The 25651-nt window shown below is 44.8% G+C and overlaps 5 protein-coding genes across 9 annotated transcripts; 2 read left to right on the top strand and 3 right to left on the bottom strand.

The window, feature by feature from the left end:
• The first annotated feature begins 148 nt into the window (after positions 1–148).
• On the top strand, positions 149–1578 carry LOC124205363 (hsp70-binding protein 1-like). Its single transcript, XM_046602760.1, has 5 exons — positions 149–569; positions 634–855; positions 916–1071; positions 1131–1339; positions 1406–1578. Exons 1-5 carry the CDS (start codon positions 284–286, stop codon positions 1472–1474), a joined length of 942 nt encoding a protein of 313 aa, XP_046458716.1. The 5' UTR covers positions 149–283; the 3' UTR covers positions 1475–1578.
• A 120-nt stretch (positions 1579–1698) lies between these two features.
• Positions 1699–4634, bottom strand: LOC124205359. The gene is made up of 7 exons (XM_046602753.1): positions 4422–4634; positions 3785–3958; positions 3239–3728; positions 3006–3160; positions 2729–2930; positions 2412–2663; positions 1699–2343 (listed from the first exon to the last, which is right to left on the bottom strand). Exons 1-6 carry the CDS (start codon positions 4632–4634, stop codon positions 2551–2553), a joined length of 1347 nt encoding a protein of 448 aa, XP_046458709.1. The 3' UTR covers positions 1699–2343; positions 2412–2550.
• A 26-nt stretch (positions 4635–4660) lies between these two features.
• On the bottom strand, positions 4661–7608 carry LOC124205362. Of its 2 annotated transcripts, XM_046602757.1 has the most exons (5): positions 7475–7588; positions 5880–6025; positions 5679–5762; positions 5302–5605; positions 4661–5236 (listed from the first exon to the last, which is right to left on the bottom strand). In XM_046602757.1, exons 1-5 carry the CDS (start codon positions 7482–7484, stop codon positions 4779–4781), a joined length of 1002 nt encoding a protein of 333 aa, XP_046458713.1. In that variant the 5' UTR covers positions 7485–7588; the 3' UTR covers positions 4661–4778. The 2 variants fall into 2 exon arrangements, with proteins under 2 accessions (XP_046458713.1, XP_046458714.1); XM_046602758.1 differs by lacking the exon at positions 5880–6025 and having other exon boundaries at positions 7475–7608.
• Positions 7609–8193: 585 nt separating this feature from the next.
• LOC124205360 lies at positions 8194–10125 on the bottom strand. 3 transcript variants are annotated; one of them, XM_046602756.1, is made up of 4 exons: positions 10010–10125; positions 9880–9940; positions 9440–9599; positions 8194–9378 (listed from the first exon to the last, which is right to left on the bottom strand). In XM_046602756.1, exons 3-4 carry the CDS (start codon positions 9543–9545, stop codon positions 8411–8413), a joined length of 1074 nt encoding a protein of 357 aa, XP_046458712.1. In that variant the 5' UTR covers positions 9546–9599; positions 9880–9940; positions 10010–10125; the 3' UTR covers positions 8194–8410. The 3 variants fall into 3 exon arrangements, with proteins under 3 accessions (XP_046458712.1, XP_046458710.1, XP_046458711.1); XM_046602754.1 differs by having other exon boundaries at positions 9440–9606; positions 9882–10017; XM_046602755.1 differs by lacking the exons at positions 9880–9940; positions 10010–10125 and adding an exon at positions 9720–9809.
• A 12821-nt stretch (positions 10126–22946) lies between these two features.
• LOC124205358 lies at positions 22947–24827 on the top strand. Of its 2 annotated transcripts, none has more exons than XM_046602752.1 (6): positions 22947–23079; positions 23152–23470; positions 23525–23679; positions 23746–23878; positions 23944–24189; positions 24252–24827. In XM_046602752.1, exons 1-6 carry the CDS (start codon positions 22969–22971, stop codon positions 24266–24268), a joined length of 981 nt encoding a protein of 326 aa, XP_046458708.1. In that variant the 5' UTR covers positions 22947–22968; the 3' UTR covers positions 24269–24827. The 2 variants fall into 2 exon arrangements, with proteins under 2 accessions (XP_046458708.1, XP_046458707.1); XM_046602751.1 differs by having other exon boundaries at positions 24244–24827.
• The last annotated feature ends 824 nt before the right edge of the window (positions 24828–25651 follow it).

The following is a 25651-nucleotide window of genomic DNA, read 5'->3' as shown; positions in this document are numbered from 1 at the left end:
ATATGACACACTTTCGCAGATTTTTTCAATAATTTTTTAAAATCTCAATGAATTTTATCCAAATCTTAATTAACTTAACAGGTTTGTTTTGTAAATGTCAAAATTTTTTAAGTTATGCGAGTCATGCCTAGATGGCTCTTTTTATTCCAGACTCTTCTTGATTTTGCTAGTAAACAGTTTCATTGACGTCTGCTTGCCCCATGCGTTCACGGTTTAACTTGCGTACTGCGTCTTATTCTTCATAAATATATAACAAGTTGTTGTTGAGATCCTTAGCAAAACAATGGAACCCCCACGACAACCAAGAGATATGCAAGGACTTTTAAGATTTGCCATCGAAGGCACCGCAGCTGAAGATCGTACCACAACCACATCGATGAGTGAAGAAAGGAGACGCTGGTTAGAAGAAGCTCTAAGAGGATTGTCAGTCGACGTTGTAGCCGAAATATCAAAATCGTTAAATATCCTCAATCCAGATCGAGTCGAAAGTCCTGAAGAAGATCCCCAGGAGATGGAGGAAGCATTGGAAATGATTACTGACTTTGCCGATTCCATGGACACGGCTAATGGTATGAGATATCTTTTTTTATTGATTGAATAAAACATTGACACTTGTTTCGCTTGTTTCTCCAGACTTTCACAAGATAGGAGGATTTTTCATCCTCATCCCCTGTTTGAATTCTCCCCACGATGGAGTTCGTTGGAGGTGCTGTCAGTTGATTGGCACCCTCACCCAGAACAACCCATACTGCCAACAGCATGTGCTCAACGAAGACCTATTGCCAATTTTGCTTAAAATGCTGGAAAACGATGACTGTGAAGAGGCGAGAATCAAAGCCCTGTACGCCATTTCATGTAATGAGCAGATTTACAACTCACACTAAGGGAATTCAGTTAACAATTGATTGATTATAGGTTTGACAAGAGAATGTGCAGAAGCCCAGGATGCATTTGTGCATTGTGATGGTTTCTCGTCTTTACTGAGAGCACTGCAATCATCACTCGGGAAACTGAAAATCAAGGCTTCATTCTTGTTGACTTGTTTATGCAATGAGAATCCATCCTTCAAAGGTTTTATTCACATTCATAAGTTTCTCCATTTGTACTCTAACCAATACCCTGTTTACTAGATACTTTATGTAATATGGGATTTGTGGAGCAGTTTGTGGCTCTGCTTCAACGAGATCACGACTCGACTCACGAACATCTACTGGCCGCCTTGCTGGCACTTACCCAGAGCCACCCCCCATCGATCGAGGAGTGCCGTAGATCAGAGTTTCTCTTTCGTGAATTTCTCGACAACCGCATCGAATTAATCGGAGATCGCGACGAATGTCTGGTAATAATTATTAGTCAATACTTGAAAATGAAATCGAATTTTAAACTTTGAATTTTCATTTGATAGGAGGAAGCCGAGTATTGCCGTACTTTGTTGTCGGTGATTTTCAAGGAAGACATTGTCGAAGACAGGTGAAGTTATTGGCATTCGATTGCTGGCAATAGAAAGAGAATTTAAAAAGCAAACAAAGAGGCTCATGATATGGAGGCGCAATACACACACCGACGTCCTTTTGATAATCTTTACGTTTTTGTTTGTTTACTCTCTCGTGAACCATCGAAGCGTGAACGGTGTTCTCTAATTTTGTTATCGTAATCTACCAATCCTATTGATCCTCAAGATTGTTGTGGTCATTACAATCCTAAAGAATACATATGTATTAACAAGAAGGTCTCTGCTGAAAAAGTTTGTAGGTAACAGGCAAAATTTAATTGTTTTAAATGCATCAGTTAAAAATAAGAAAAGAAATTAAAGCGATTGTGAAATGTCCTCCTCCAACATCAATCCAGTAAAATGAGTAAAGTGGCGATAATCGTCGAATAAAATCACTCCCTTTGTCGGAAGCATTCGCCTTTTACGACGGGCTGCAGTACCGTCGCCAATCAACGGAGGCAACAAGGAATCTATTTGCAACCAGATTTGATCACCAGGTAATAGATTGAGCGTCGAATGCAACGTCACGGGAGTGAATTGCCCTGCAACGGTGTTTTGGTCTTCAACGAAACCTCTTCCAATAAGATTTCCATTCAAATACAAATCCACGCCTAAATAGAGCAGAGAGGAAAATGTTGGGAATTCGGCCAATCCTGTGAACGAAAAGTAATAAGTTCCAGCTCTAGGAGCGGTGAAAACCCCAGTCGTCAAATTAATAGCGTTCCCGATGTTGACAAGTGCCGTATTAAAGGGGATGGAAACGTTGACTTTGGAGAAACGTTGACTTCTCTGCACGTAAAAGTAGGTGGGCACTGATTTGACGTCGGCGTACCCGATCCACTTCTGGAATCCTGCGGTTAATAATTTCAACAATTAACTGGATCACTATGCACTTAGCAGAGTATTGTTTGTAAATTACCTGGATCCTCGGGGAGTTTTGTAAAGTCACAGTAAACACTTTCCATCATTGCAGATCCCACGACGGAGTAGACGCCATTGAGGGAGTGTCCAATACGCCAGAGATCCTCGCAGGATTTTGGCATTCCAGAGATGGTCACCTATCCAGAACATTGGAATCGGCCGAGTGTGTGGACTCCGGATGAAATTTCAAAATGTGTTCGTCCAAAGTTCAAACCGGTGACGGGCAAGAGTTTCTTATCGGTGATAAAACCTGTAAAATGACATAAAGTCCATTGAAGCTATCTATTTTTAACAAATGAGTTTCCAACTTATCACCTGCGTCAGTCAGTTGCGTAGGTGAAATCGAGTCGCAGTTGCATTTGGCGGTGCCATCAATGCAATTTTGATCGATACTACACTGACAGCTATGGACATCCGTCGCACTTCCGGCCCAATAATAATGCGGGTTTCCATTTCTGTCGTTCCACCAGGCATAAGGGACGTTGTTGAATTCGAAGGGGGCGTAGTTGCAGTCGTACTGTGATAACATCAGGAAATTAATTTTAACGTTTATTCGATGTATCTAATTGTTGTAGAGGAGAATTTGACTTACTACAATCGATTGGTGGCATTCGACTGATAATTCAGCCAACGCTGCCAATTGTTTACTGGTTGCGTTGTACCTTATTGCCCTGGAATAACATCCAGGTTCAGCGCAATGACCCACGTTTGTTGGAGACTCGCTGTCGTGGGGAACTGAAGTCGTTCCTATTTAAACCCAGAAATAAAAATTAATTTAATGAGAAAATATTTTCCTTGTACAATTTGGTATTATTAGCAGGTTACCTGTTGTCATGTCGCAATGGACGTAGATGGAGTCATCTCCAACTCCCTGGCCATCCGGATCGATCCAGTACATTCCGGATGGAGAAGAAGGATCATTCGAGTGAATTTCTTTGCAGGTTCTTGGGTTGCCATTCTTCCCCGATGATCGAGTGATGGTTGGAATGTTGTACGGTAAATTAAAATTTTCCTGTTGGAGAGATTGAAGTGACGATTCATTCTGTTGGGTTCCAGGATCCAGTTCCAGAATTCTCTTCAAAACTTCTCTCGACTGCAGTTCACTCAACTTGGTTTCCAACTGAGAATCTTTTTGCTCGAGTTCATTCATCCTCGTCTCCAGTTGAGAGTCTTTTTCTCCGAGTTCAGACATTTTCTCCCCGACAACCTCCTTCAACTTGAGAATGTGATTCAAGGCGATCATAAGCGTTTCCTGTTGTGGCACTTTGGCCTCCAGTTGAAGAACTTTGGATGCCAAATCTTCTCCTGCCTCCATCTAAACGATAAAACAAAATGTGAGTTTTATTTAGACATAAAAAGCCCAAGTCGTACCTGAAGTTGAGGATTTTGATTTTTCAACTGCAGCGTCACCGACTCTTCGAGTTGCGTGACTTGCTCTTCCAGCTGAGTGTACCTCAGCCCATGTTCAACATTTACAGCATCCAGTTCGATGATTTTCTTCTCCAGTTGAACCATTTTCGAGCCCATAATTTCTTTAAATTTGGCCTGTTGAATAGTGCAGTCGAAATTGTATTACACAACATTTAACGAGGCATGAATCCCACGACCATCTGGCGTTTCACGCTTGGATGGGAGAAGAGAATTGACAAGTTTGTTGGGTACACTGGAAATTAATGGACTGGTACAACACACAAGTGGTTTTCAAATTACCAATTTAAGGGTTCGTAAAAAGGATTTGTTATATAGCCCCTCGGTTAAACCATTAAACGACAGGTAAGATGTTCGTACTCTTCACGGTCGTTCATTTGGCCTTCGGCGAAACGGAATTAAAATTTTAAATTAAGTAAACCCAAGCACCGATAAAATTCGAATTCTGTTCTACAAAATAAAAAAAAGAATACTTTTCCTATAAAATGCAAAATTGAATCGCTAATCTATCGACAGAAAAATCGTTCACAATATAAAGCAAAATTCGGCGAAAGTGAAATGAATTAAAAAAGATACTCACATAATTATCAGCCAACTGTTGCAGTTTGTCTTCTACGGTAAGCGAAGCTCCATTCGAAGTTGCTGGCCAACAGGCCAACAAAATCAGTAACGAACAAATGATGCGGACAGACGAATAGCGACCCATCTTCAAACCTCTCAGCAAAAGAACTGACGTCCAGCATTTCGTGAGCGGAGTCTTTTTATACCCTTCATCCAGTGTTACCTTTTCCATTTCGATTGAAAGAAAAACGCTTTCTAGCGGAAGCCGGTGCAAACTTTTATTTTTTAAATTATTAATTCAAACAATTTCTAAAAAGGCGCCAGTTCCCATCAAATAAACTACCCTAATTGGAAAATTATTAGCAAACATTTAAAATTACATCAGCCACCCTGTATAATGGGTGTAGTGATAATCGCTGGCATCGTAAAGGAACACGGAATTTGACTTGTAATAAATCTCGACCCAAACTTTATCACCGACTTGTAAATTGAGTGTCGATTGGAGTGTTAATTGACTATTTTGACCGATAACGGTGTTTGTCTCCTCAACCAGACCCATTCCGATACGATTGCCGTTGACGTAGAGTCCCACTCCCAAATAAACGAAAGTCCAAGACGTGGGGAAACTCGCCATTCCCGTGAAGGAGAAGTGATACGTGCCCGTCTGGGGCGCAGTGAAGATGCCCGACGGCAATTCCATGGCGTTTCCCACGTTGATTCGCTCAACCTCGAAAAGAATCGGAGTATCGTAGGCGAAAAACGACGAGTTCTTCTGCACATAGAAATAGACGGGACTTGATTTGACGTCATTATAGCCGATCCATTTTTCTAAACCTAATGAAGAAATCATTTAGAATATCGAGTAATAATTAACTGTGGATAAAGAAGAGCCAATTCACCTGGATCGTCGATGAGATTTGTAAAATCACAGAATACAGTTTCGACTGATTGGTTGCCCATGACAGAGTACAATCCATTCAGGGTGTGGCCAATCAGTTTGAGCTCCTTACATGAGCTTGGCATTCCAATATAAATAGACGAGGATTGATTAGTGCTTGGATTAATATCGTAGAATGAATATTCTTGTTGCTGATCGTCGTCAGTTATGTTCCGTGGATGGAGAACAGATAAAAGTAAATCCTGCTGTTGGACTTTGGCCTCCAATTGGACAATTTTGGATTCCAGACGATCTATAATTTCATTCTTATTAAAAATAAAAAATTCATATTCGATCAATGGCGCAGTTTGGCAAATAATTGATTTACAGGAAACCTACATTCTCTTGGATCTGGACCTCCAATTTTATCACTTTGGCTTCCATTTCCACATTTCTAGCCTCGACATTATCTTTAAAATGATTCTAGAATAATAAAAACAACGAAAGAATTAATGAACCAATGCTGAACTTTGATTTGTCGATTGAAGGTCTAAAAAGAACTGAGTCGTTATCGCAAACGAGAGAAAACTAATTGATTACGTAGTTCTCCTGCAGTTGTCTTAATTGTTCTTTCAACGACGGAGCAGCGCTGGTGCTGGAACAGGACACCAAAATCACCAACAAAATGCAGACCAATACGAGACGGAAGGATTCGGCGGATGTCAAACCAGCCATCGATTTTTTCACTATTCAACGACAAATGAAACAAGCTCTACTTTTTCAACTGTGGCAGTATTGAAACGGTATCGAACGCTTAAAAAACGTTTGGGGAAACTCAAGTAGCAAGCGGTCGGTATTTATTTAAACTGAATCTTGTGGCGTACAGCGTACGAGAGAGATAAATTCATATAACTTTAGCATCAGCTTATCGTATCGATACACAAAAATGTGTTTATACTTATGGAAACACGGATGTCTGTTCAGTTATGGATATACGTTTCTTTGCTTTTTGCAACCATCAAAATCAAATTTGAGTTGAAAGAGTCTACGTGTTCAGTTCTTTATTTGAAGAGTAGACAGCAGCGACCGAAATGGCCATATGCTAACTAGGTCGGCTATTGGCTGCATGGAATTGCTCGTGGAGGGGGGGATTGGAGACGGGAGAAGAAGGTGATATGACAATAGGAATGCTTCAATCATCTTATTGCACCCAATTACCTTGACTAGCCGAGATTAAAAAGCTGATGATGACATTATCAGGAGCAGGGAAATTTTTTTTTTTGGGGGGGGGGTGGTATCTTGTCTGTTGCAACAAACAAGATACCCCCCCGAAACCATGGTTTTTCCACATTTTATTAGAATCAACTCATCCTTGTTCAAAAATATCGTTCCTTTCTTTTTTTAAAACATTATTTGTTCAACTGAACACATAACGTTATGCTTAAAAAGAAACGATCGAAACGTCTAAAAGTTCAACTATTTTTAATTCAATTCAAATTCAATTCATTAAGGGATCATTAGGCGATCCTATACGTGTTTGAAATGGAGACTCGACAAGGGGTGCGTGATCCTTTAACACGGTAGTTGAAACCTGTGATCTCCTGAATTGAAAATCAAACAAATTGCTGATAAACTAAAATCATGTTTTAATTTGAAAAAGTTGTGTAACACCAGGGGGAGTGACGGGTTCCTAGTAAGAGCACAGCCATTTCATTGTGGGGTGAAAAATAAACGCACGAGTGTAATAATCGTCCCGTTAATAAGGCTGCATTTGATTAACTGAATTTTTGGCCAATCGCAACTCACTAATTTATACCCCCTATACCCCCAGAGAGTGCTGAAAGTGGAGACATAACAACGCTGCAGGAATGCGATTTGGCTACTGGATCAGTTACTGAGTGCTATTTAACCAAGGTACAAGGCAGAGACGTGGGGCAGATAAGAGAAGAGGCGCAAACAAGATCCTGCAAGTCACTTAGTGAAAAAAAAACAAATAACCGGTGACAGTGTCATGTGATTGTTTGTCATCAAACGTTGAAATAACAAGTTGTTTGTTTTTGGTAGCACCGGCAAGCACAGGTGAGTAGTTGTCTCTCAGCAAATAGTCACAGACATCACTCGAGTTCATTTACTCTTGTTTGTAATGGACACAACGAAAGGCAAATAAGAAAAGGAAGAAGCTATAAACAACTAACCTTTTGTCATGTTATTTCCAGCGTTGGATTGGATGATGAATACACGTCAACGGTTGGATTTCCATCGAGTTGACTGGAACGTTGCCCCAGCTGATTCTTTGGCATGAAACTTTGGCTGCAATCAACACACAACAGTCATGAAACCTACGAAGAAAAAAGAAAATAAGTCATGCAATAAATGTGACACCTTTGTCTTGTTAGTTTCTCACGGATCCAAATGACGTCGAATTCGTCCTGCTCGCCGTCTCGTCGTGGGAATCGCCATGATGGCATTTAGCCATTTACCACAAGATATTGGTGAGAGACCGTTAACGAGAAGATGGCTGTCAACAAAAGTTACATAGGGTATATTACACTCAATGTACGGGAAGAGTTATGGCGGGAAACTAAGCACAAAGCTAAATTGTCTCTTTGGAACTTTGAACATGGAAATAAATTCTACACTTATTATTTTTCTTCAGTCAACATTAAATAAGAAATCTGTGAGGAAACTGGAGGCAAAACACGAATTTAAAGATGAATTCAACACAGCAGAAAGTAACAAGTCGAAAGCACATGGACGAGATGACTTGTTTGATCGACGTTCACCGGACGAATGAAAATGGAAACCGGTAGGATTTTTAATTTTTAAACGTTGCCAAATGAGCGGCTTAATTAACGACGTTGTCGTCACCTTCGATTTATTTGTGTGTTGAATAATTTGATTTGATCATTAAGAATTAAATTTTAAATTGTGTATTATGGAATAATCAACCACAGACACAGGTGACATTCATATGTACAAACATAATTAGAGAGAGGCGCCATTTTTGAATTACGAAAAAGGGGTTGGAACCTTTGAACACCCAGAAATCCTGTTTTCACGTTCGGTAATTTCACCTGTGGCTTCACTTAACTTTTTCTATACGAAAATTTTCTAATTGGATCGAGAGATTTCTAAATATTGATCAAGAATTGGAGTTTGTTAAATACTTGAATCACTCGATCGACGGTCTCTTCATCTAAAATCAATTTCAATGTCTCAAAGTCCGTTCCTTCAAGAGATTTACAGCTTCTAATTATGTTGTCAACTGCTCCGTGTAAAATGTGCACAGTTGGCACGTCGAGGGCTTGTTGATTTTCCAGTATCTGAAACAATCGGATGGCACCATGAACCATGGCTTCAGCGTCGTCTGTCAACCCTTGCGTAAATTTGACAACATTTTCCGTTGAGATGTTTGTGCCCAATTCTTTTCCGATGGCGATCTTCACAATGTCGTTGATATTCGTTCGACTTTGTTCCACATTTAATTTGTCCTTGAACGTGGAACACGCCGACTCAATTTTGCCGTTTTCCAAATACTCCAGGATCAGTTTCGTATTGGCTTCTTGACGGGCCAGTCGTTCTTTTCCCAATTCTTCCAACGTGACGCGCATCTCATTTTCTATTTCCTGCAAATGTTTCTTCAAACGATTAATTTCTTGATTGAATTTCGTCTCAAATTGCTTCTTGGCACTGTCCACTTGCTGCTGCAGTTGCCTCACTTTAATCTCGTACGTCGTTTTCAATGTCTTGTAAACATCGTCGTCCTTATCTCCAGTCACTTTCAGACATTGGAAAACCATTTTCAGGTCGTTGACGTTGCTCAGAATGGACTCTTTCAACTGACTGCAACGATCGGCCGATAAACTCACGACCAAGGGTTCCCTGTCGTGTTCCAGGTTGTCACACCTTAACCGATCGTTTCTCACCGTGTCGTTGAAACTTGAAAGTAATTCGTCCATTTGGCGCAGCTCGTTTTTGGTCAGGGGACATGCTGACGAGTCACGGGGGCTGAGAAAATCCAACGGACGTCCAGTTACTTGACTTCCGGTTGTTGAACGCCGGATTTCACCAGACACCTTTGATGATCTAACGGCCACACCTGAGTCGAAATAATAAAATTAGCTGATAAATGTTATGAAAGTGTTTGTCGATAAACTTACCCGTTGAAACGAAAGATGCAGAACAAACTGACGTGCTGATAACAGCGACAGCAACAAGCCAAAATCCGATTCGACGGAATACATCGTTATTGGATTTCCAAGCCATTTTTACGGTGGATTCCGTTTGACCGAGGCTGCAGCACACAATAACAGATGAGCCCTATAGCTACACAATTAATCAGTTACATATTTTATTGATTAGATGTTGATTTCGAAGATAGTACTTATCTAATCGGAGATGCTGATAAGAGATTATTTTAAAAAATAAGATTTTGCTTACGAATAACGCGCTTGTTTTAATAAATGTAATTCAATCTCAAGTCTATCGCCTTCGTCGTGTCGTTGAGTTTTTCGTAAACATCAAATCCGCCCTTTTTGAATTGCGCATTTCACTCAAATAAATAAAAAAGGTTAAAGTTCCACGTTAGTTTTACACATACCAAAAAATGATTTTGCGCTCATTCCTCGACTTGTTGACAACCGTTGCGGATGTGGTTCATTCTAAATGGGATTGAAGCGGAAAAAAGGCCAGTAAATTTGATTTAAATGTACTAGAATTGTTCGTTATACTTATTTAGGATCATGGCTCTTGAATTTCAATCAATATCCGAGCTCGGCAAAATGTTTCCTAGTCCATTCGCTGGCCACGTCGACGACATTTTTGTTGTCGATTCAAATAGTAATCCGATGCGCGTCTACGTCCGTCACGGAGCCCATCTGACCGCGTTCAACGTGACTAGTGAGCCAGTAAAAGACGAAAAGAAAATCATTTGGAAGCCAATTGTGAATCGTCAAATCTTTAATGAAGCCCAACGGCCGTCTTATCCATTGCGAACTTACCCCTGGCTGGTCACGGACACGATGCTGGACGACGGAAGCGACGGAATCGTCATCCGCAACGAAGTTGGACTCGGCTTCTACCGGTTCGATCCTAGAAAATCCAGCGACTCACTTCAAGAACTGTCGCGTGATTCCGGTTTTCGTGATCTGTACGGATGGAATGAAGCCGATCGGGCCGTCGTCCTTATTGGCCGGCTTTATCCCGACACTCGTCTCGTTGGAGTCCTGAGCCGCAAAAAGATGAGAAACGAATCCGTCGTCGAATTTTACTGCGTCGACAAGAATGGATTAATGACACGCACGCCGTATCCTCTTTTACCTTTACAGGAATCCCGTCTGGATAAAGAAATGGTCACGCGGATGGCCGAGGCCGTCGACTTGTACGTGGCCAAACTCCAGCGCAGCAGCGGACAGGATCACATCATTTTACGAACGAAAACTCATCAACTGGAAATGTACAAGTTCAACGACAATTACGCGCTTGAACTGGTGGCCAAGTTGTCGCTGGTGGATGGACTAGACGGAATCATCTTCTTCGTCGACTTGACTGGCCAATTTTATCGTGACGTGATTCATTTCAATCGGCAAGGATTGTTTGTCTATCAGATGACAAATAATAAGACGGACTACACTCTCGTCCACTTTCACGCCGGATTTTCAGAGACGAACGGATGGATTCCGGCGTATGGCGAGTCGATTCGACTGGTCGACACCAATGGAGACGGACGAGATGATTTAATCTTCACCGGCCCTAAAGGACTGACGGTATTAGAATTCGATCCCGAAGCTTTACGATGGAAAACTCTTCTAGACTCGTCCGCCCAGCAATTGGCCGTTTCTCAACGATTCGCTACTGTCGTCGCAGCTGTGACGTCAGGATCAGAGTCCAGCAGCATCTTGTTGACAGTCGATAAAGACAACAAACTTCAAATGGGTCGACTGACTGTGCAGAAAATACAGCCGGAAGCATTTCGGGAATCAGTTCCATCACAAGAAGTTCAACCTGTAAACGAAAAAATGTCAAGTGAGAAGAAAATTCCAGCACAGGTGAAAAGGATCGTTACTAAAGAGAAGCCCATCGCCAGGTGGACGGAACAGTGGGCCGACCCGTTACCAATTTCCGACCTAGTCGATCCTGTAAGCGGATCCCTGGATTTCTCGTTGCCCATTTTCGAACCGACTCCTCAAATTTCCGATCCTGATGTTCCCCATCGAATTTCACTTTCCTACTCATCGAGTCAATCGACGACGTTTTCCAACATTGTCGGATCGGGCTGGGCACTATCCCTACCGGACAATTACATTCTGGTCGACTACCAGGGCAGCGTCTTCCTGGAAGACGCCAAATGTTACTTGTCAATCGACGGAGGTTTGTTACAACTGGAATCGGCCGGCCACCAGGATGATGGAATTCGACTCTTTCGAGAGCCATTTCGACCTAAATGGACTGTTGAATACCATCCGAAAGAGCAGCGCTGGATCATGGCCACTGAAGCGGACAGGTACATTTTCGGCTCAAAGGGGAAAGTGAAATCCATCCGCTGGAATTTGAATTGGCCGCAATGGCGAGGGCCAGGAAATGACGTCGAATCGTTGAAACCCATTCCGGTCGCTTGGTACTTGATTGAACGTCAAGTGAAAGCCACTGGCCGGTCCATTTCATACGAGTACGAAATCGATTCTGTGGCTCATAAAAATCCAGCGACGAAATGGACGGCCGCCATCCGATTGAAACGCATCCGCGTCGAGTCATTCACGACCATCACCTTTGACTACGCCAAAAAAGAAAAGGAAGAATTCCAGCAACTAATTGATGGCCCGTTTGATTCCGGCAGTCATTCGCTGGTCTTTCCGGTGCCACTACTCGAGTCTCATTACCTGAAGGGTTGCAACATCGTGACGGATCAGTACAGCCAACGGCTAGAATTTAAATACAAGACGGACAACGGGCGACGATTACTGACGGCCATCGAGCAGCCGATAGCGGCGGACGTCCGTGAATCCATTTTCCATTTCAGTTACGACGAGAAAGACCCGCCAAAATTGAATGAAATCAAATTTCCGCAGGGATTAAAAGTCAATTTCCTGTACGACACGATTCCGCCTATCGTTTTACCGGATCCTTATGCATCCGTGGATCATCCGGTCGAAGAACAACCGGCCCTCGACTACAGTCACGACTATGCAGCCATGGTATACAGACAACACCAATTACCCGGCCAGATCCTGGTAAAGATCCTGGGCGTTGATTCCCTGGAAACCCTGGCGGAACTGTCGCCCATGGCAGCAGCCACAACCCAGCCGGAAGGTAAAGTCGTCTCGTACAGCGTCCGATCCTACTCAGAGTTCCTCGTCGTTTTACTGGAAACGGATAAGAAGCAAAAGAAAATGTGTTTGTATCATCGCAAAATCCAACAAGGAAATAAGAGAAAATGGATCAGAGATCCTACCTGTCATCAGTTCAGTCGGGACGCCATGATCCGATCCAGCGAGGCGGGTGTGGCCATAGCCAACGGCAGCAAAACAACGGGAGTCGTTCAACTTTTTGAATTATCGACCGATCAATCCAAATGGATGGAACGGCGATTCACATCCGGCCGATCCGCCATTTCGTTTGAAATGTCGGGCCATTTCATCGTCGGCTACGACGACCACCAAATCTTCATTTGCCATCCGGACGCAACTAATAACCAATGGCGGATGCGCATTCTCGAACGGCTGCCCAATTTATTTCGCGATGGATCGGAAATCCTCGCCAAGTTTCCACCTGAAATTGGTAAAATATTATTAGAAACTCTAAAACAAAATCTTATTCAATTATCCGGAAATTCCATCGCCATCAGTTCGCTGCACTTGGACGACGACCATCAGCTGTCGCTGCGGATCCGCTTATTTCTATTAAGTCCCAATTACAACAGATCCCGACGCCGGGAATTCACCATCCAAGCCGAAAATGTACTCAAAGTGAGAAGTGAATATATCAATGAAGGTAGTCGCTATCAGCTGGGCTATCGCCTAACCCCCGACGGTTCCTATCGCGTCAAATTGTTCAACTTGTCGGGAAATCAAGTCGACGAAATCCTGACAGCCATGAAAGAAAATCAAGTCAAGAATTTCGAGGAACTGAGGAAAAACGTCACCATCCAGCGGGATGGCGATTTCAAATCCTTCGACAGCCAAATACAGGAAGAATTCGAAAAATTTGTCGATGCGATTACCAGTCCAGGAATTCACAACAGCAACAACAACAACAACACGGAGGAAACGCAGAACGAAAATAACAAGTCGTGTGATGTCATTTTTCCGCCGTGCAAGGACCAGTGCCACAAGATGGAAGGATCGTTTGAGACCGACAATGTCACACTGGTCATTCAATCGAGGAGAAATTTCGATAAATGTCGGGCCGACTACTTGAAAGAAAAGTGGGAAAACGACGTCCAAATGGAAATAAATCAATTGAAAGAGAAACAAAATTTAAAAATGTCGGAGCTGGAAACGGAGTGGACGGAACGGGGCATAGACAGCAGCAGCAGCTCAAATGGAACGCGGGAACACCTTTTAATTGGTGAGAAATCATTTGAAAAGTTTTTCCTACTCAACTGGTCCGCCTGCCAGACGAAAATGTTTCCCGACGGACTTTTGGCCGGCAATAAAACTTTTATACGGATGAGGGGTGACGACTGGGAGAAGGAAACTGCCAATCCATCGGTGAGAAATAATCAAATGTCCATACCTCTGGGTCAATCGTTCGTCTTGCTGGATGAATCGGATGAATCCCATCAGTTCAGGAACATGACGTTGTACGGGCAGGATCCAGTCAACTCCAATCAAACCATTGGCCCACCACTGCATCGCCTGTTGGAAATCAGCCCGCCGGATCGGATCATCAATCGCTATCCGGCGTATTTGGCTTACGGGATCCGGAATGGCACAAAGTTGATCCTCTTTACCGATGGCGGGAAAACGTTGGGAAAAGTCCTCACCTTGGCCAACGAGCAACTGGTGAGCGGTTCGTACGAGCGACTCACGACGCTGTCACAAACGGGAGAGACGATGAAACTGTTGTCCCGATCCTTGCGTTCGATTCATCCGGCGATTGACGACGCCAAAAGGAGCGCCGTTCACGTAGTCAAAATGACCAACAGCGACGCTAGTCTGACACGCTCGACTGGCTACCAATGGGATCCTATTAACAGCGCCAAGGGCAACGTGACAGTCACAATCATTCCGGGAAACGATCGGAAACTGGGCGGATGGATCCAGGAAACGTGGAGGCCGGAGAAAATTCCTTTTACAGGCGGATGGATCCGGACGGCATTGGAAATGTTTGACTCGGATGGTCGACCAGTTCAGGGTCCAGCTAAAAACAAGTCAGACGATCCATCGAGTAAAAACGACGACAGCCTTTTATGGGATTCCGACAAGCGACGGATCATTAGCGATTTCTCTCCTTACAAGACGAGCGACCAGGCCATTTCCTACTACGGATTCGAATCTTACGAGCTCAACAGCTCCCGATGGCGATTTGTCGAATCCAACGTGATGGAGGGAGGATTCGCATTGACTGGATCCAATTTCCTGCGATTAAACAATTCTTCGCTGGAAGGATCTTTCACTCCAGTCGACCAACAGTCGACAGTTTATGTGGCGTCTGGCTGGATTCGTCCATCTGGCGGATCTTTGGAAATCACAATGGAGGAAGACTTGGAAATCACAGCACATTTGAAAGCCATTGTGACAGTCAAAGAGACGGAAGTTGTCCGGCTGCTGGGGCGAATTATGCGCAAGGCCGGCGATTGGTCGTACGTTGAAGTCCTGGTCGATTTCGACATAGTCCAGCATCTTTTCAACAGTCGAATCGGTGACGATCGCCAGCAGGATCCTAAATTCACCATCACAATTAGGATCGAAGCCCAGAATGGCACCAGTGTGGATGTGGATCACGTCCGTTTCTCGCCCATGGCTCACGATTTCCAAGCGACAGTTTACGATCACGGACGGCCCGTCTCGGTCATCGGCTCCAGCGGCTCCATCAGCCGAACCGTCTATTACCGTGGCCGTCCAATGGCTGTGGTAACGGACGTTGGCGGTCAGCTGGAACAGGTGACGACATCCACTTACACCGGCCATTTAGTCCCAACACCAAAAGGATCTTCTTCCATCGCCGCCAGGAATCCACCGTGCCGGATCGTCTTCTACCCTCAGAATGGAGGATTGCACGAAAACTTTGATGCCTACTCCTTGCGCAACCGCTGGAACGATCCTGACGTTTCAGCGTGGACGACAGCCCCGGGTCGACTATGGCACAACCATCCGCAATCTCACAGCCTGTCCAGCCTCGATCCTTCCGCCTTATTTGGAGCGGAATCTTCCGCAGCAGTACGTTGTTACTATTCCCTCATTTCTCCAACCGCATCCATGACCTGGAAATGGAAAAACGGACAAATTAAATTAATCCGGAATTCACCGGAATTATCCAGCACGTTGAATTTAATATCAAAGAATAAAACCCTCAACACTGTGACTCATTTACCCAATAGCGGAGAGTTGATTTTTATGACGGAAGGCGAACGATTTTTCGTCTGGATCGACAGTGTCCTCCTGCTGGATCAATTCGTCGCTTCCGCCGCAAGTTGGTCGTCGTTTTCATTCGAGGCGCAGGGAAACAGTTTCGTCGAGGATTGCGTCTTCATGGGGAATCCTCGAACGGAAATCGAATACGTCGACGACTGGGGCCAGAAGATGCAGACGATCCAGCTGGAATCCGACACATCCGTTCTAGTGTCGCAGATCCTTTACGATTCGCTCGGTCGACCGGCAATCACAACCAAACTCACCAGAGTGACGGTGGATGCCCGGAAGCCTCTGTTGACGTACCACTCGAATTTCGTCAGTGGGTCCATCGATCCGGCCTATCCGCTTTCCGTTTGGCAGAATCATCGACTTGAAGGTGAGGTGGACCGTTTAAATCCGCTCGACGGAGGAATGGCTTACTTCCGCACGGAATACGAAGCAAATCCGCTCAACGAGAAACAAGTGAGAGGTCAGCCCGGCCCGGATTTTTCCGTCAATGGCCCGTACGCTATGAAATTCCGGTCCAGCCTCCAGAAAGATGAAATTAATGTCGTTGAAAATCACTTCCCAGCCAATCAAGGCTTCCGGCACCGACTGGAAGAAATGCCAAACGGAACCAAGAAAGTGGCCGTCCTGGACGGGCAAGACAACAGGGTGGCCCTCTACGTTTACGTGCCCGGCTACGACCATTTGCTGAGCACGTACGAGTACGATTCCGGGAACCGGCTGGTCAAAATGCTTCCGCCAATATATCACGAGCGTGTCGACACGTTTGGGAAAACCAGTTTGAATAATACGTCGCCGGAAGAAATCCGCTGGCAGAAAAGGCTCGGCACTTTGATGAGCTACGACGAAAAAACGGGTCGACTCATCCGCAAGACGACGCCGGATACCGGATCCACGGAATACTATTACAACCGAGCCGGCCAACTCCGCTTGCAAGTCCATTCCAAATCGGAAGAATCCGCCGACGAAATCGACAGTGTCGTCTACTACGAATACGACGCCAAAGGAGTCGTCAGCCGGACGGGATTCCTGGAACAGATGCCAATGGATCGACTAGAATTTAAAAAATCTTTACAAAACGGAACACTTTCAAATGCCAAGGATTACCAGCTGATTGATCGGACGGAAGCCGAGGAACGCCACTACGATCCTTCGCTGTCGGAAGGTGACCGGAACGCCACGATGGTGACCCACAACGACGACGACTACATCGTGATCGAAGATGTGCGCTGGGACAGTCAGGATCGACTCTTGGAATCCAAGCGGGCCGATCAAGCCGATTTTCAAATCCGGAAGACTTATTTCCCGCACAGTGACAGATTGCGATCGATCCAGTATCCGGATGGCATCCAACTGGAACATTGCTACAACAAACTCGGCCAGTTGACTGGCCTAAAATTAGCCGGACAATCTGGAGCTTTAATTCGATTTAGTTACCATGGAAGTGGGCAGCTGGACAGCGAGTACCATTTTCCCGGAAGTGAGCACGGATTCAATCGAACGTTCCATTACAATTCGCCCGGCTACCTGGAACGGATCGCCGATCCTTTTCTGTCGCAATCCATTTCCTACACGGACGGGGGTTACGGGCAGGGCGGATCCGGCGACGGAATTGTGATGCAGACGACATTCAGCGCCACTTGGCCGCCCAACAGCGACTGGAGGTGGTTCCAAGTGGCCGATCTTCCGGCATCCAGAATCTGCCTGGAGGCTCTCAAGCGCAACGGTTTCATGACTCAAACGGGCCGGCCCGTTAAAGATTATCCATCAGCTGTTGACGAAAAGAATCAAAATTGGATGCCGCTGGCGTGCGGAGGAAGGACTGGGCAGCGGCTGTCCCAAATTTTAGCCCAAAAGCGGATGCCCCGGGTTTACGGCCACCGTTACGCTTACGGCAATCACCAGGAACTCGTCAAAGCCAAATACTTTACGGAAGAAACGGAGAAATGGGCCGTTCCGTTCCAGCCGGACACGCTGGCCAATCAGACGGCCCTGACCAAGCAGCAATCGCGAGACATCTGGAAGCAAATGGACAAGGCCGGATTCATAATGTCTGATGGAGACAAAGAGGATTGGCTGACGGCCGTTGGTAATCGCGGCAGCCGGCCTTTGGTGCGCAGAGGTGAACTGGACGCTCTCCTCCGGTCGGCCAGCACTCCTAAAGATGACGTCACACTTTATCAGAATTTAATTGAAATGATGATTTTAAATGACGTCGGATATCGACGGAACAATTTACCGGAATTGGACGAGTTTCAAAATATCTTCCGTCAATGGAAAGGCGTCGGCGGATTAGCTGGGCCATTCAGACGGGCGGTTGAAAAAATCCACAAGGATCTGAAAGTGAAAGGAAACATTGGTTGGTTAGATGCCAAATTAGTCGATATTTTCCATCCGCATTCGAAACATTTGGCGGATTTCATCCGGATCCTCAACCGGCAATGGACTTACGGCCTGGGAGAACATCCGTTCGACGTCGCTTCGTACGAAATCGACGCCAACGGAAACCACCGAAAGTTCTACGTCGGTTTCAACCGCTACGAATTCTCGTACGGAAGCGATCGCGTCAATCAGATCCGGTCCGTCCAAGTGGAAGAACTTGGCAAACTGGACGACGGAAATAGCGACCATCCGATGGATCACGACAGCCACGGCAACGTCATCAAAGCGCATCACAAAAGGATCGAGCGGATTGAATACAACGGCGCCTCCAGGCGGACATCGGCCATTCACTTGACAGACGGAAGAAAAATCCGGTTCGGCTACGACGCCCAGGGTGAACGCATCCTCAAACGGGTGCTGACGGGCGACGGCCAGCTGATGGAAGAGACGCACTACGTTCGTGATGAAGAAGGTCGGGTCCTTTACGATCGGCGGATCGCCTATTCGCCGGAATTCAAAAGTGTTCCATTGTCAATCGTGTCGACGTCTTACGTTTACGGCCCTCGAGGACTGGCCGGATTCATCCGCAACGGCACATTTCACAGCGTGTGGACCGATCATTCGGGATCGATCCGGCTGGTTCTCAAAGACGGCCAAGTGGTGGCCGCTTACGACTACCTGCCGTACGGGCAACTCATGCGCTCCTACGGCAACGATCCTGCCACCGGAATATTCTACCGCTACACTGGGCAGGAATGGGACCAAGAGACGGGCCTGTACAATTACCACGCCAGACTTTACGATCCGGACATTGGCCGTTTCTATCAACCGGATCCCCGCGAGCAATACTTTAGTCCCTACAAGTACGTGGGCAATTCGCCCGTTTCGCTAATCGATCCTGACGGAGAAATTGGTTTCGTCATGGTGGCAGCCATGGTCATTTTGGCCTTGGGCGGATCCTTTCTCTCTGCGGCCGCCATCAACAAGAAATGGAATCCTGGGCAATGGGACTGGACGAGCAGCAAGACTTGGCTGGGCATCCTGGGCGGCGGAATAAGTGGAGCAGTCATCCCTGGATTCGCCGTTACGGCCGTTGCCACCGTTGGAATCACAGCGACCGTTTTGGCCACGACTGGAGTCGCTTACATGTCGTCGGCTGCAGCCAACGACAATTTCGACTTGTCCAAATGGGACTGGAAGAATCCGGGCACGTACAATGCACTTTTCGAGGGAGTTGGCACCGGAGTGAGTCTCTTTGCAGGAGCCGGAATGGCTCGTCAGTTTGCAAACAAATTTGGAACAATCGGCAAGAATTTGTTTCTAACAGGAACTTCCGGATCGGCAATCGGATTGGCATACGGTAAAGGAGTTTCGGCTAACAAAGGAGAGTGGAATCCGGCAAAATGGAGTTTCGATCCGGGCACTTTGTACGCGCTAATGGAAGGATTCGACACGGGTATCGGACTACCAACTGACTTGGCGCAAATGGCCCGCGGGATCCACAAATTGGCCAGTAAGAATTCCAAGCAACTGAAAACATTTTTCACCGCGTTGGACAACGTCAAAATGAAAAAGTTCAAACCGGTTCTGGCCAGCATCGCCAAAGGCCCCATCGGCAAAGCGGCCACCGGGGCTGTAACGGCCTACGTGATGGCAGGAATGGCCAACGAGCATTTCGATCCTAACAATTGGGACGGCACTTCAATTAATACTTACGAAAGTTTCCTCAACGGCCTCTTCTTGGGCCTGAACGCCCGCAAAATGTTGAAAACTTCCGGCGGAAAAATACCTCGTCGTATAGGAGGAAATGCCGAGCCAAAGACTCCGGCCAAAGTCTACAATCCTGCTTTGGGTCGGTCGTTTGATAACATGTGGGAAAGTATTTCCCAGTCTATTGGAATTAGACAACAAAATCAAAATGTCAGACAATCTGAGACAGTTGGTGCTGGATTAACGCTCTTACGTGATGATGATGGATCCGGACTCCAGTACTCGGCCAGCAGCTCACAGGATCGCCAGACATTATTAGGTAATACCCTGAAAGAGTTACAAATAGAAACATTGGCAACGATTGAAACTGCCAACCATCGAAAGAGGAAAAGAAAAGAGCAAATCTTTACCGACGACGAGTCCATCTTGTTTGGTTGTTTTCCGGTCAAACGTCGTCGCCGGAAGCGGGCCGAGACACGGAAACGACCGGCTACCTGCCAGGTGGCCAAACCCGATACTGAAATGCAAAAGAAAATGAAACAAGACCCAGTTAACGTGCTAAAACGAGCGGCAATCAGCACTAAATCCATTGCAGACTGGCCAGACTTGAAGGAACACAAGATTCCGCTAATCAACGGAGGCGCTTTCGGTTTCAATTTAATTCCGGACGCCACTGGCTCCAATTATCACCTGAAAGTCGGGTTGTCTTACAACCATCCGGACGCCGTCCGCGGATACTGGATGAACACGAATGATAAGATCCAAATCGATCCACTAGGAGATGCTCATTTCATTTTTACTGGCGAATTGCAGAGCTGTTCCATTTACGTCAAGTACAACTACGACGTTGTGCCAGGGAAAAACGGAAGGATCGAGCCCACAATGACCGTCTATCACCACAATCGCCGTTTTCCAGACGCCATCTATTGGGAAAATGGTCGCTACATTTACGATGGCAAAGAGATAAGTGAACTGAAAGGGATCACAGAATTATTCGATGGCAAAGGGAATAAGTTAAAGCTGGAAAAGGATGCCATCATTCCCATGGAAGAAATATTTTACCGGAAGTATGGACAACAATTCAAATTGACTAAAGTGAACGGAAAGACAATGGACGACATGATCCAGAAAAATGTGGGCATTCAGAAAAAGGAAATCGATTTGGCCAAAGAATACGACCAAGTCATTCGCTACGAGGATTACCTCGGCTTCCCGGGCAATTACAACGAAAAGATGACTCGATTAGATCAGCCAGTCACGTTCGCCACGCCCGTTTTGTTCCGGGACAACACCGACGGCCACTGGTACTTTTCATCGCAAAAGATTTCCTACACAAAAGGCATTTTGGATAAGGAGAATTTCCAGAGCTTTTCTCAATTGAGAAATTACGTCATCCAACATCCAAATCAAAAACTCTCGACGCCAGAAACGCTTTACCTCCTTCAAAATAAACTCGAATCTGATTTCTTCATCAAGCAACTGGGATCGATTCCACGTTCCCGCTTACAGGCCGCCTCCCTGTCGAAACGGAAATTTACAAATCAACAAGAGTACAAAGAATTTATGGAATCTTTTAACGAAGCAGGTAATAGAAAACCAGTACCGGTCAAACGGTCGAATGATATTAGCGTTCGCGATTTGGATTTCGAGAGTCCATCCAAAAGGGGACGACTACCTCGTTCCATCTTGATGACTGGACCACTTGAATTTGAGGTGCTCTCTAGCAAAGCATCTCGTTCCGGCAGCTGGATCGATTTACTTTCACCTGGCCACCAGATTCTCAAATCAATTTTCTCACTCAATCCAATCCTTCTGGTCAAATTATCTTTATCACCTGATGATGCAACTGAAAATAGAAAAATCTTTGAATTATCACCTCAACTGACTAAGAAACAAACAAATTACCGCGACGTTTCGATCGACAACTGTTACTATTCCATTTCACCGGATGCTCCAGTAGTCGTCTGTTATGGCTATCATGGGAAAACGACGGTGTTTAGCCATTCTCCGAGAGTCGACCCTTTGCGACAAGACACGTACAGCCACTGTCGACCGATCGAGTGGCACGGCCAGCCGTCAGTCACCTGCCATGGTCAGGAAACATCTTTCATTCACACGCCGTACAATATAAATTCAGGAATGACTAACCTCTTCAATGCAGTTGATGGTTGGCTGATGTTGGCCCAGGCAGGGCCGGCAATGTATCGAGAACTAAGTAAATTAGCAGGTCACTTGAAAAATGTCTGGACAGGTTCTTCAAATTATAAAATGAATTTACCAATCAGCGACCAAGACAAGGAATCGTGGCAGGAGCAACTGGATCGACTGGAACAACTCGTAGCCGAAAAACAGGAGCAGGTGGACTGGGCCATGCCGCTGATGGCTGAATTGAAAGAGCAGATTGTCTCGTTGAGTGGCAAAAGCCAAACGGAGACGATGGATGACGTGCGAGCGGTCAAGACGATGAGCGAAAGATTGTCGGCACTGACGGAAGATGTCGGAGAAGAACAGGACGACGAAGAAATCTTCTACGATTGCCTGGAAGAGTTCAGCAACGAGCCTCGATTCGAATTGACCGGCGCTGAATGGCTTTCGACGCGGTTGCATCACCTGACCAAGAATTTGTCAATTACCATTTGATTTCGGGGTTTTAACTAATAAATAATTATGGGAAATATCTTTTGAAAGATTATTAGCTTATTAGTATTGAAAGGGATTAGTCGCTTTGATTGTGGTAATATTAATAACACGTTACAATCCTGATAAAGGAGTATACAGGTGTCAGATTGTGTAAACACAAATCCAAACATGGGAGCAAAAGGATTCTTTTTATCAAAATAATACGTGGGGTAGAAGTCCCGATATGAAAAGGGCAAAGGAATTAGCTAAATGAAAAGATTAGATTGGCGCTATACATTATACGTCGTGCACTATACAATATATACTCACTTGATTTTGAATGTGTTACCTCATCGTCTCGTGTCGATCCCGCCAATAAATTGGAGACTGGTCTCAAGATGATTAACTTTCCAATTATTCCATTGTGTTTTCTGGTTTTGGTGCAATGCACTTCATCGACAGCTGGACTCTTTCTGGAAGAGAAAATTTCACGACTGGAAAAGAATTACGTGAGTCCCATCTGTGTTATTCCTTCTCGGCTGATTTCCTTAATTAAAATTAATTTTCTTTAAATACAAAAGATGAAAATCAAAGAAGATTTAGAGTCGAAAATTGTTACCTTGGAGACGAAAGTGATTCGATTAGAAGAAAAAGTTGAGCAACAACAGGTGCTTATCTCTGACCTGATAAGGAGCGTGAAAGATCAACAACACCCATCGACAAAATCTCTTTCAGTCAAAGTTTATGTCAATCAAGAGTGGAAGGCAAACGCCATACTCAGGTCGTGCAGGGAAATTCACGAATCCGATTCTTTGCTGGACTCTGGAAACTATTGGATCGATCCTGACGGCCAAGGAATCGGAGATGACGCCATCAATGTTTACTGTAACATGACAATAGGTAGGAGAAAACAATTAATTAAATTAAACGAATAAAATGTTGATGGATTTGCAGGATCGACTAGTTTACCACATGACAGTGAAACGAAAATGGATGTCGGCCAATGCTCCGAGCCCGGATGTTATTCGAGAAAAATCAATTATTACGCAAGTGACAGGCAGATTTCAGCGTTGATGGAATTATCACACGAATGCAGCCAATCAATCCGGGTATATCTTGAGTACAATCTGTGAATGGAATTTTCAACTGAATTAATGATAATTAAAAAAACATAGTACGATTGTCAAAATGCGCCACTTACATTAGACGGCGTGGCCATCGCCTGGTGGAATGACGTAAACGGCCACAAGAGAAACTTTTCGACTTGGTTGACTCACTGCGACTCTGATCTCCACACCCACACCCACGGTATAAACTATAAAAATAAAATAAGATCATTAAATTATTCGTAAAATTACAAAATATTGAAACAGGAATTATCCACACGAAAAGTGAATTGCCGGTCAAGCGACTCAATTTCGGTGGAACGTCTAACGGGTCCGGCCAGCACACACTGGGGCGATTGGAATGCACAGGAAAGGCCAAACTGAAGCAAATGCCTGGCTCTTGTGAGGATTTGTTCCGTCTTGGACACAACCTGGATGGATTGTATTCCGTCATGGGAAACACAACGGTAGAAAGTGTCTACTGCGATTTTTCTAAACTTCCCAACGAACAAGGTCATTAATTTCCCCCACAAAATTTCAACTGTTTAAAAATAATCTCGTCATTAGGATTTCAGAAATGGATTGGATTTAATGACATCAAATCAAGCCCAGTCTATTTCTACGTTCAGAGGAATTCAGTCTTTACCAGGCTGTCAACACCGATCCCATTCAGTCGTGCACTCGTCAACATTGGAAACGCCATGAATTTGACATCAGGGAGATTCACGGCACCCCGATCGGGAATCTATTACTTTTCGTTCACAGGATTGGCTGATTTTCCTTCTTCTTCTTCAATTGGAGTTTATTTAAAAGTAGATCTTTACCTCAACGGTCGTCCGATCGGCTCCGGTCGAGTGGAAGAAGCCAACACCGTCAGTCAACAATGGAGTCCATTGATCGTCCAGTCGACGTTGAACATGAAAATGGGCGATCGAGTCTGGCTGCAGATTGTCGACAAATCTTCTGAAGAAGTGACGCTGTTTGACAACGCAGAACGGTACACTCACTTCACCGGATGGATGTTGCAGGAAGATATTGGATCACTTTGACGTTGTACATTTGTACCCATTGTCTGTTCCACTTCAAACACGAAACATTTTCAACTTTTCGTACATCTACTTCTTTGGCATTACATTGTGTTACTTACTCAACGACGAATACGGAATTTTTAAAAAAGTTATTCCATTTTCTTTTGTAAAAATTCGCCGGCGATTTCAGACAATCACGTGCAGCACACCTTCAATGGCGGATGGCGCGAAAGATACTACCCAAATACAGAAAGATAGGGCCAATAGAGGGAGCATCTCTTTGTACCCGCCACTACTTTTGAAACGTGCTCAATAGGTGGCTCTCTATCATAGTCAGGCTCCACCCATGTACTTCATGCTCCACCCACAAATCCTTGAAAATGTCAACCACGTGTCCCAGCAGAAGAAATAGAAAACTAAGACCGAACGAAACGAAACCACTGCAGGATTCAGTAGGCCCCATTTGCAGATTTTCATTTTTCTTCGTTGTTACCTGAAACAAAAATTACTTTTCCAGTTGCCGACCTCTCGTCCGTAACCTTGTCTTAGCTTCGGTATAGTTGTCGTTTTTATTTGAATTTTGCAAGACTAATTGTATGAAAATTTTCTAATAGGATGGAAGGTGAAAGAAACGTTTCTCTTGGTCACCCAAACTTGTGGCGACTTGTGGTTATGTGTGAAAGGGAAAACAAATATTCATGGCTAAATTAGTTCAATATGTAACCGGTTTCAGCGACCTTCCCACCTAAGAAATGGTAAAAACCATAAAGGGTATAAATAAGGCAAAAGATTTGGCTGCCAGTTTTCTTCGATCCAAAATTAAAAAGTTTTTCTGTTCTCATGTAAATTTCTATTCGATCGAAGTTTCAGTTTCTTTTTGGATGTTGACTCTCTTCGACTGATTTTTGGCGTTTCAGATTCTCATTTCTCAAAAGTGCACGTGCAAT

The sequence above is a fragment of the Daphnia pulex genome, chromosome 10, assembly GCF_021134715.1.
Source record: "Daphnia pulex isolate KAP4 chromosome 10, ASM2113471v1".
Lineage (NCBI taxonomy): Eukaryota > Metazoa > Arthropoda > Branchiopoda > Diplostraca > Daphniidae > Daphnia > Daphnia pulex.
This window is presented reverse-complemented; position numbering and strand designations above follow the sequence as displayed.

Coding starts and splice junctions, on each gene's coding strand:
- LOC124205363 (XM_046602760.1), top strand. CDS start 284: ATGGAACCCCCACGACAACCAAGAGATATGCAAGGACTTTTAAGATTT. Junction 1,072..1,130: donor TGAGAATCCATCCTTCAAAG/GTTTTATTCACA, acceptor CCTGTTTACTAG/ATACTTTATGTAATATGGGA. Junction 1,340..1,405: donor GAGATCGCGACGAATGTCTG/GTAATAATTATT, acceptor TTCATTTGATAG/GAGGAAGCCGAGTATTGCCG.
- LOC124205359 (XM_046602753.1), bottom strand. CDS start 4,634: ATGGAAAAGGTAACACTGGATGAAGGGTATAAAAAGACTCCGCTCACG. Junction 3,161..3,238: donor CCATTGCGACATGACAACAG/GTAACCTGCTAA, acceptor GGGTTTAAATAG/GAACGACTTCAGTTCCCCAC. Junction 2,931..3,005: donor AATGCCACCAATCGATTGTA/GTAAGTCAAATT, acceptor ATGTTATCACAG/TACGACTGCAACTACGCCCC.
- LOC124205362 (XM_046602757.1), bottom strand. Junction 5,606..5,678: donor AGGTCCAGATCCAAGAGAAT/GTAGGTTTCCTG, acceptor ATTTTTAATAAG/AATGAAATTATAGATCGTCT. Junction 5,237..5,301: donor AAATCTCATCGACGATCCAG/GTGAATTGGCTC, acceptor TTTCTTCATTAG/GTTTAGAAAAATGGATCGGC.
- LOC124205360 (XM_046602756.1), bottom strand. CDS start 9,545: ATGGCTTGGAAATCCAATAACGATGTATTCCGTCGAATCGGATTTTGG. Junction 9,379..9,439: donor TGCATCTTTCGTTTCAACGG/GTAAGTTTATCG, acceptor ATTTCGACTCAG/GTGTGGCCGTTAGATCATCA.
- LOC124205358 (XM_046602751.1), top strand. CDS start 22,969: ATGATTAACTTTCCAATTATTCCATTGTGTTTTCTGGTTTTGGTGCAA. Junction 23,471..23,524: donor TTACTGTAACATGACAATAG/GTAGGAGAAAAC, acceptor ATGGATTTGCAG/GATCGACTAGTTTACCACAT. Junction 24,190..24,243: donor TAAACTTCCCAACGAACAAG/GTCATTAATTTC, acceptor TCTCGTCATTAG/GATTTCAGAAATGGATTGGA.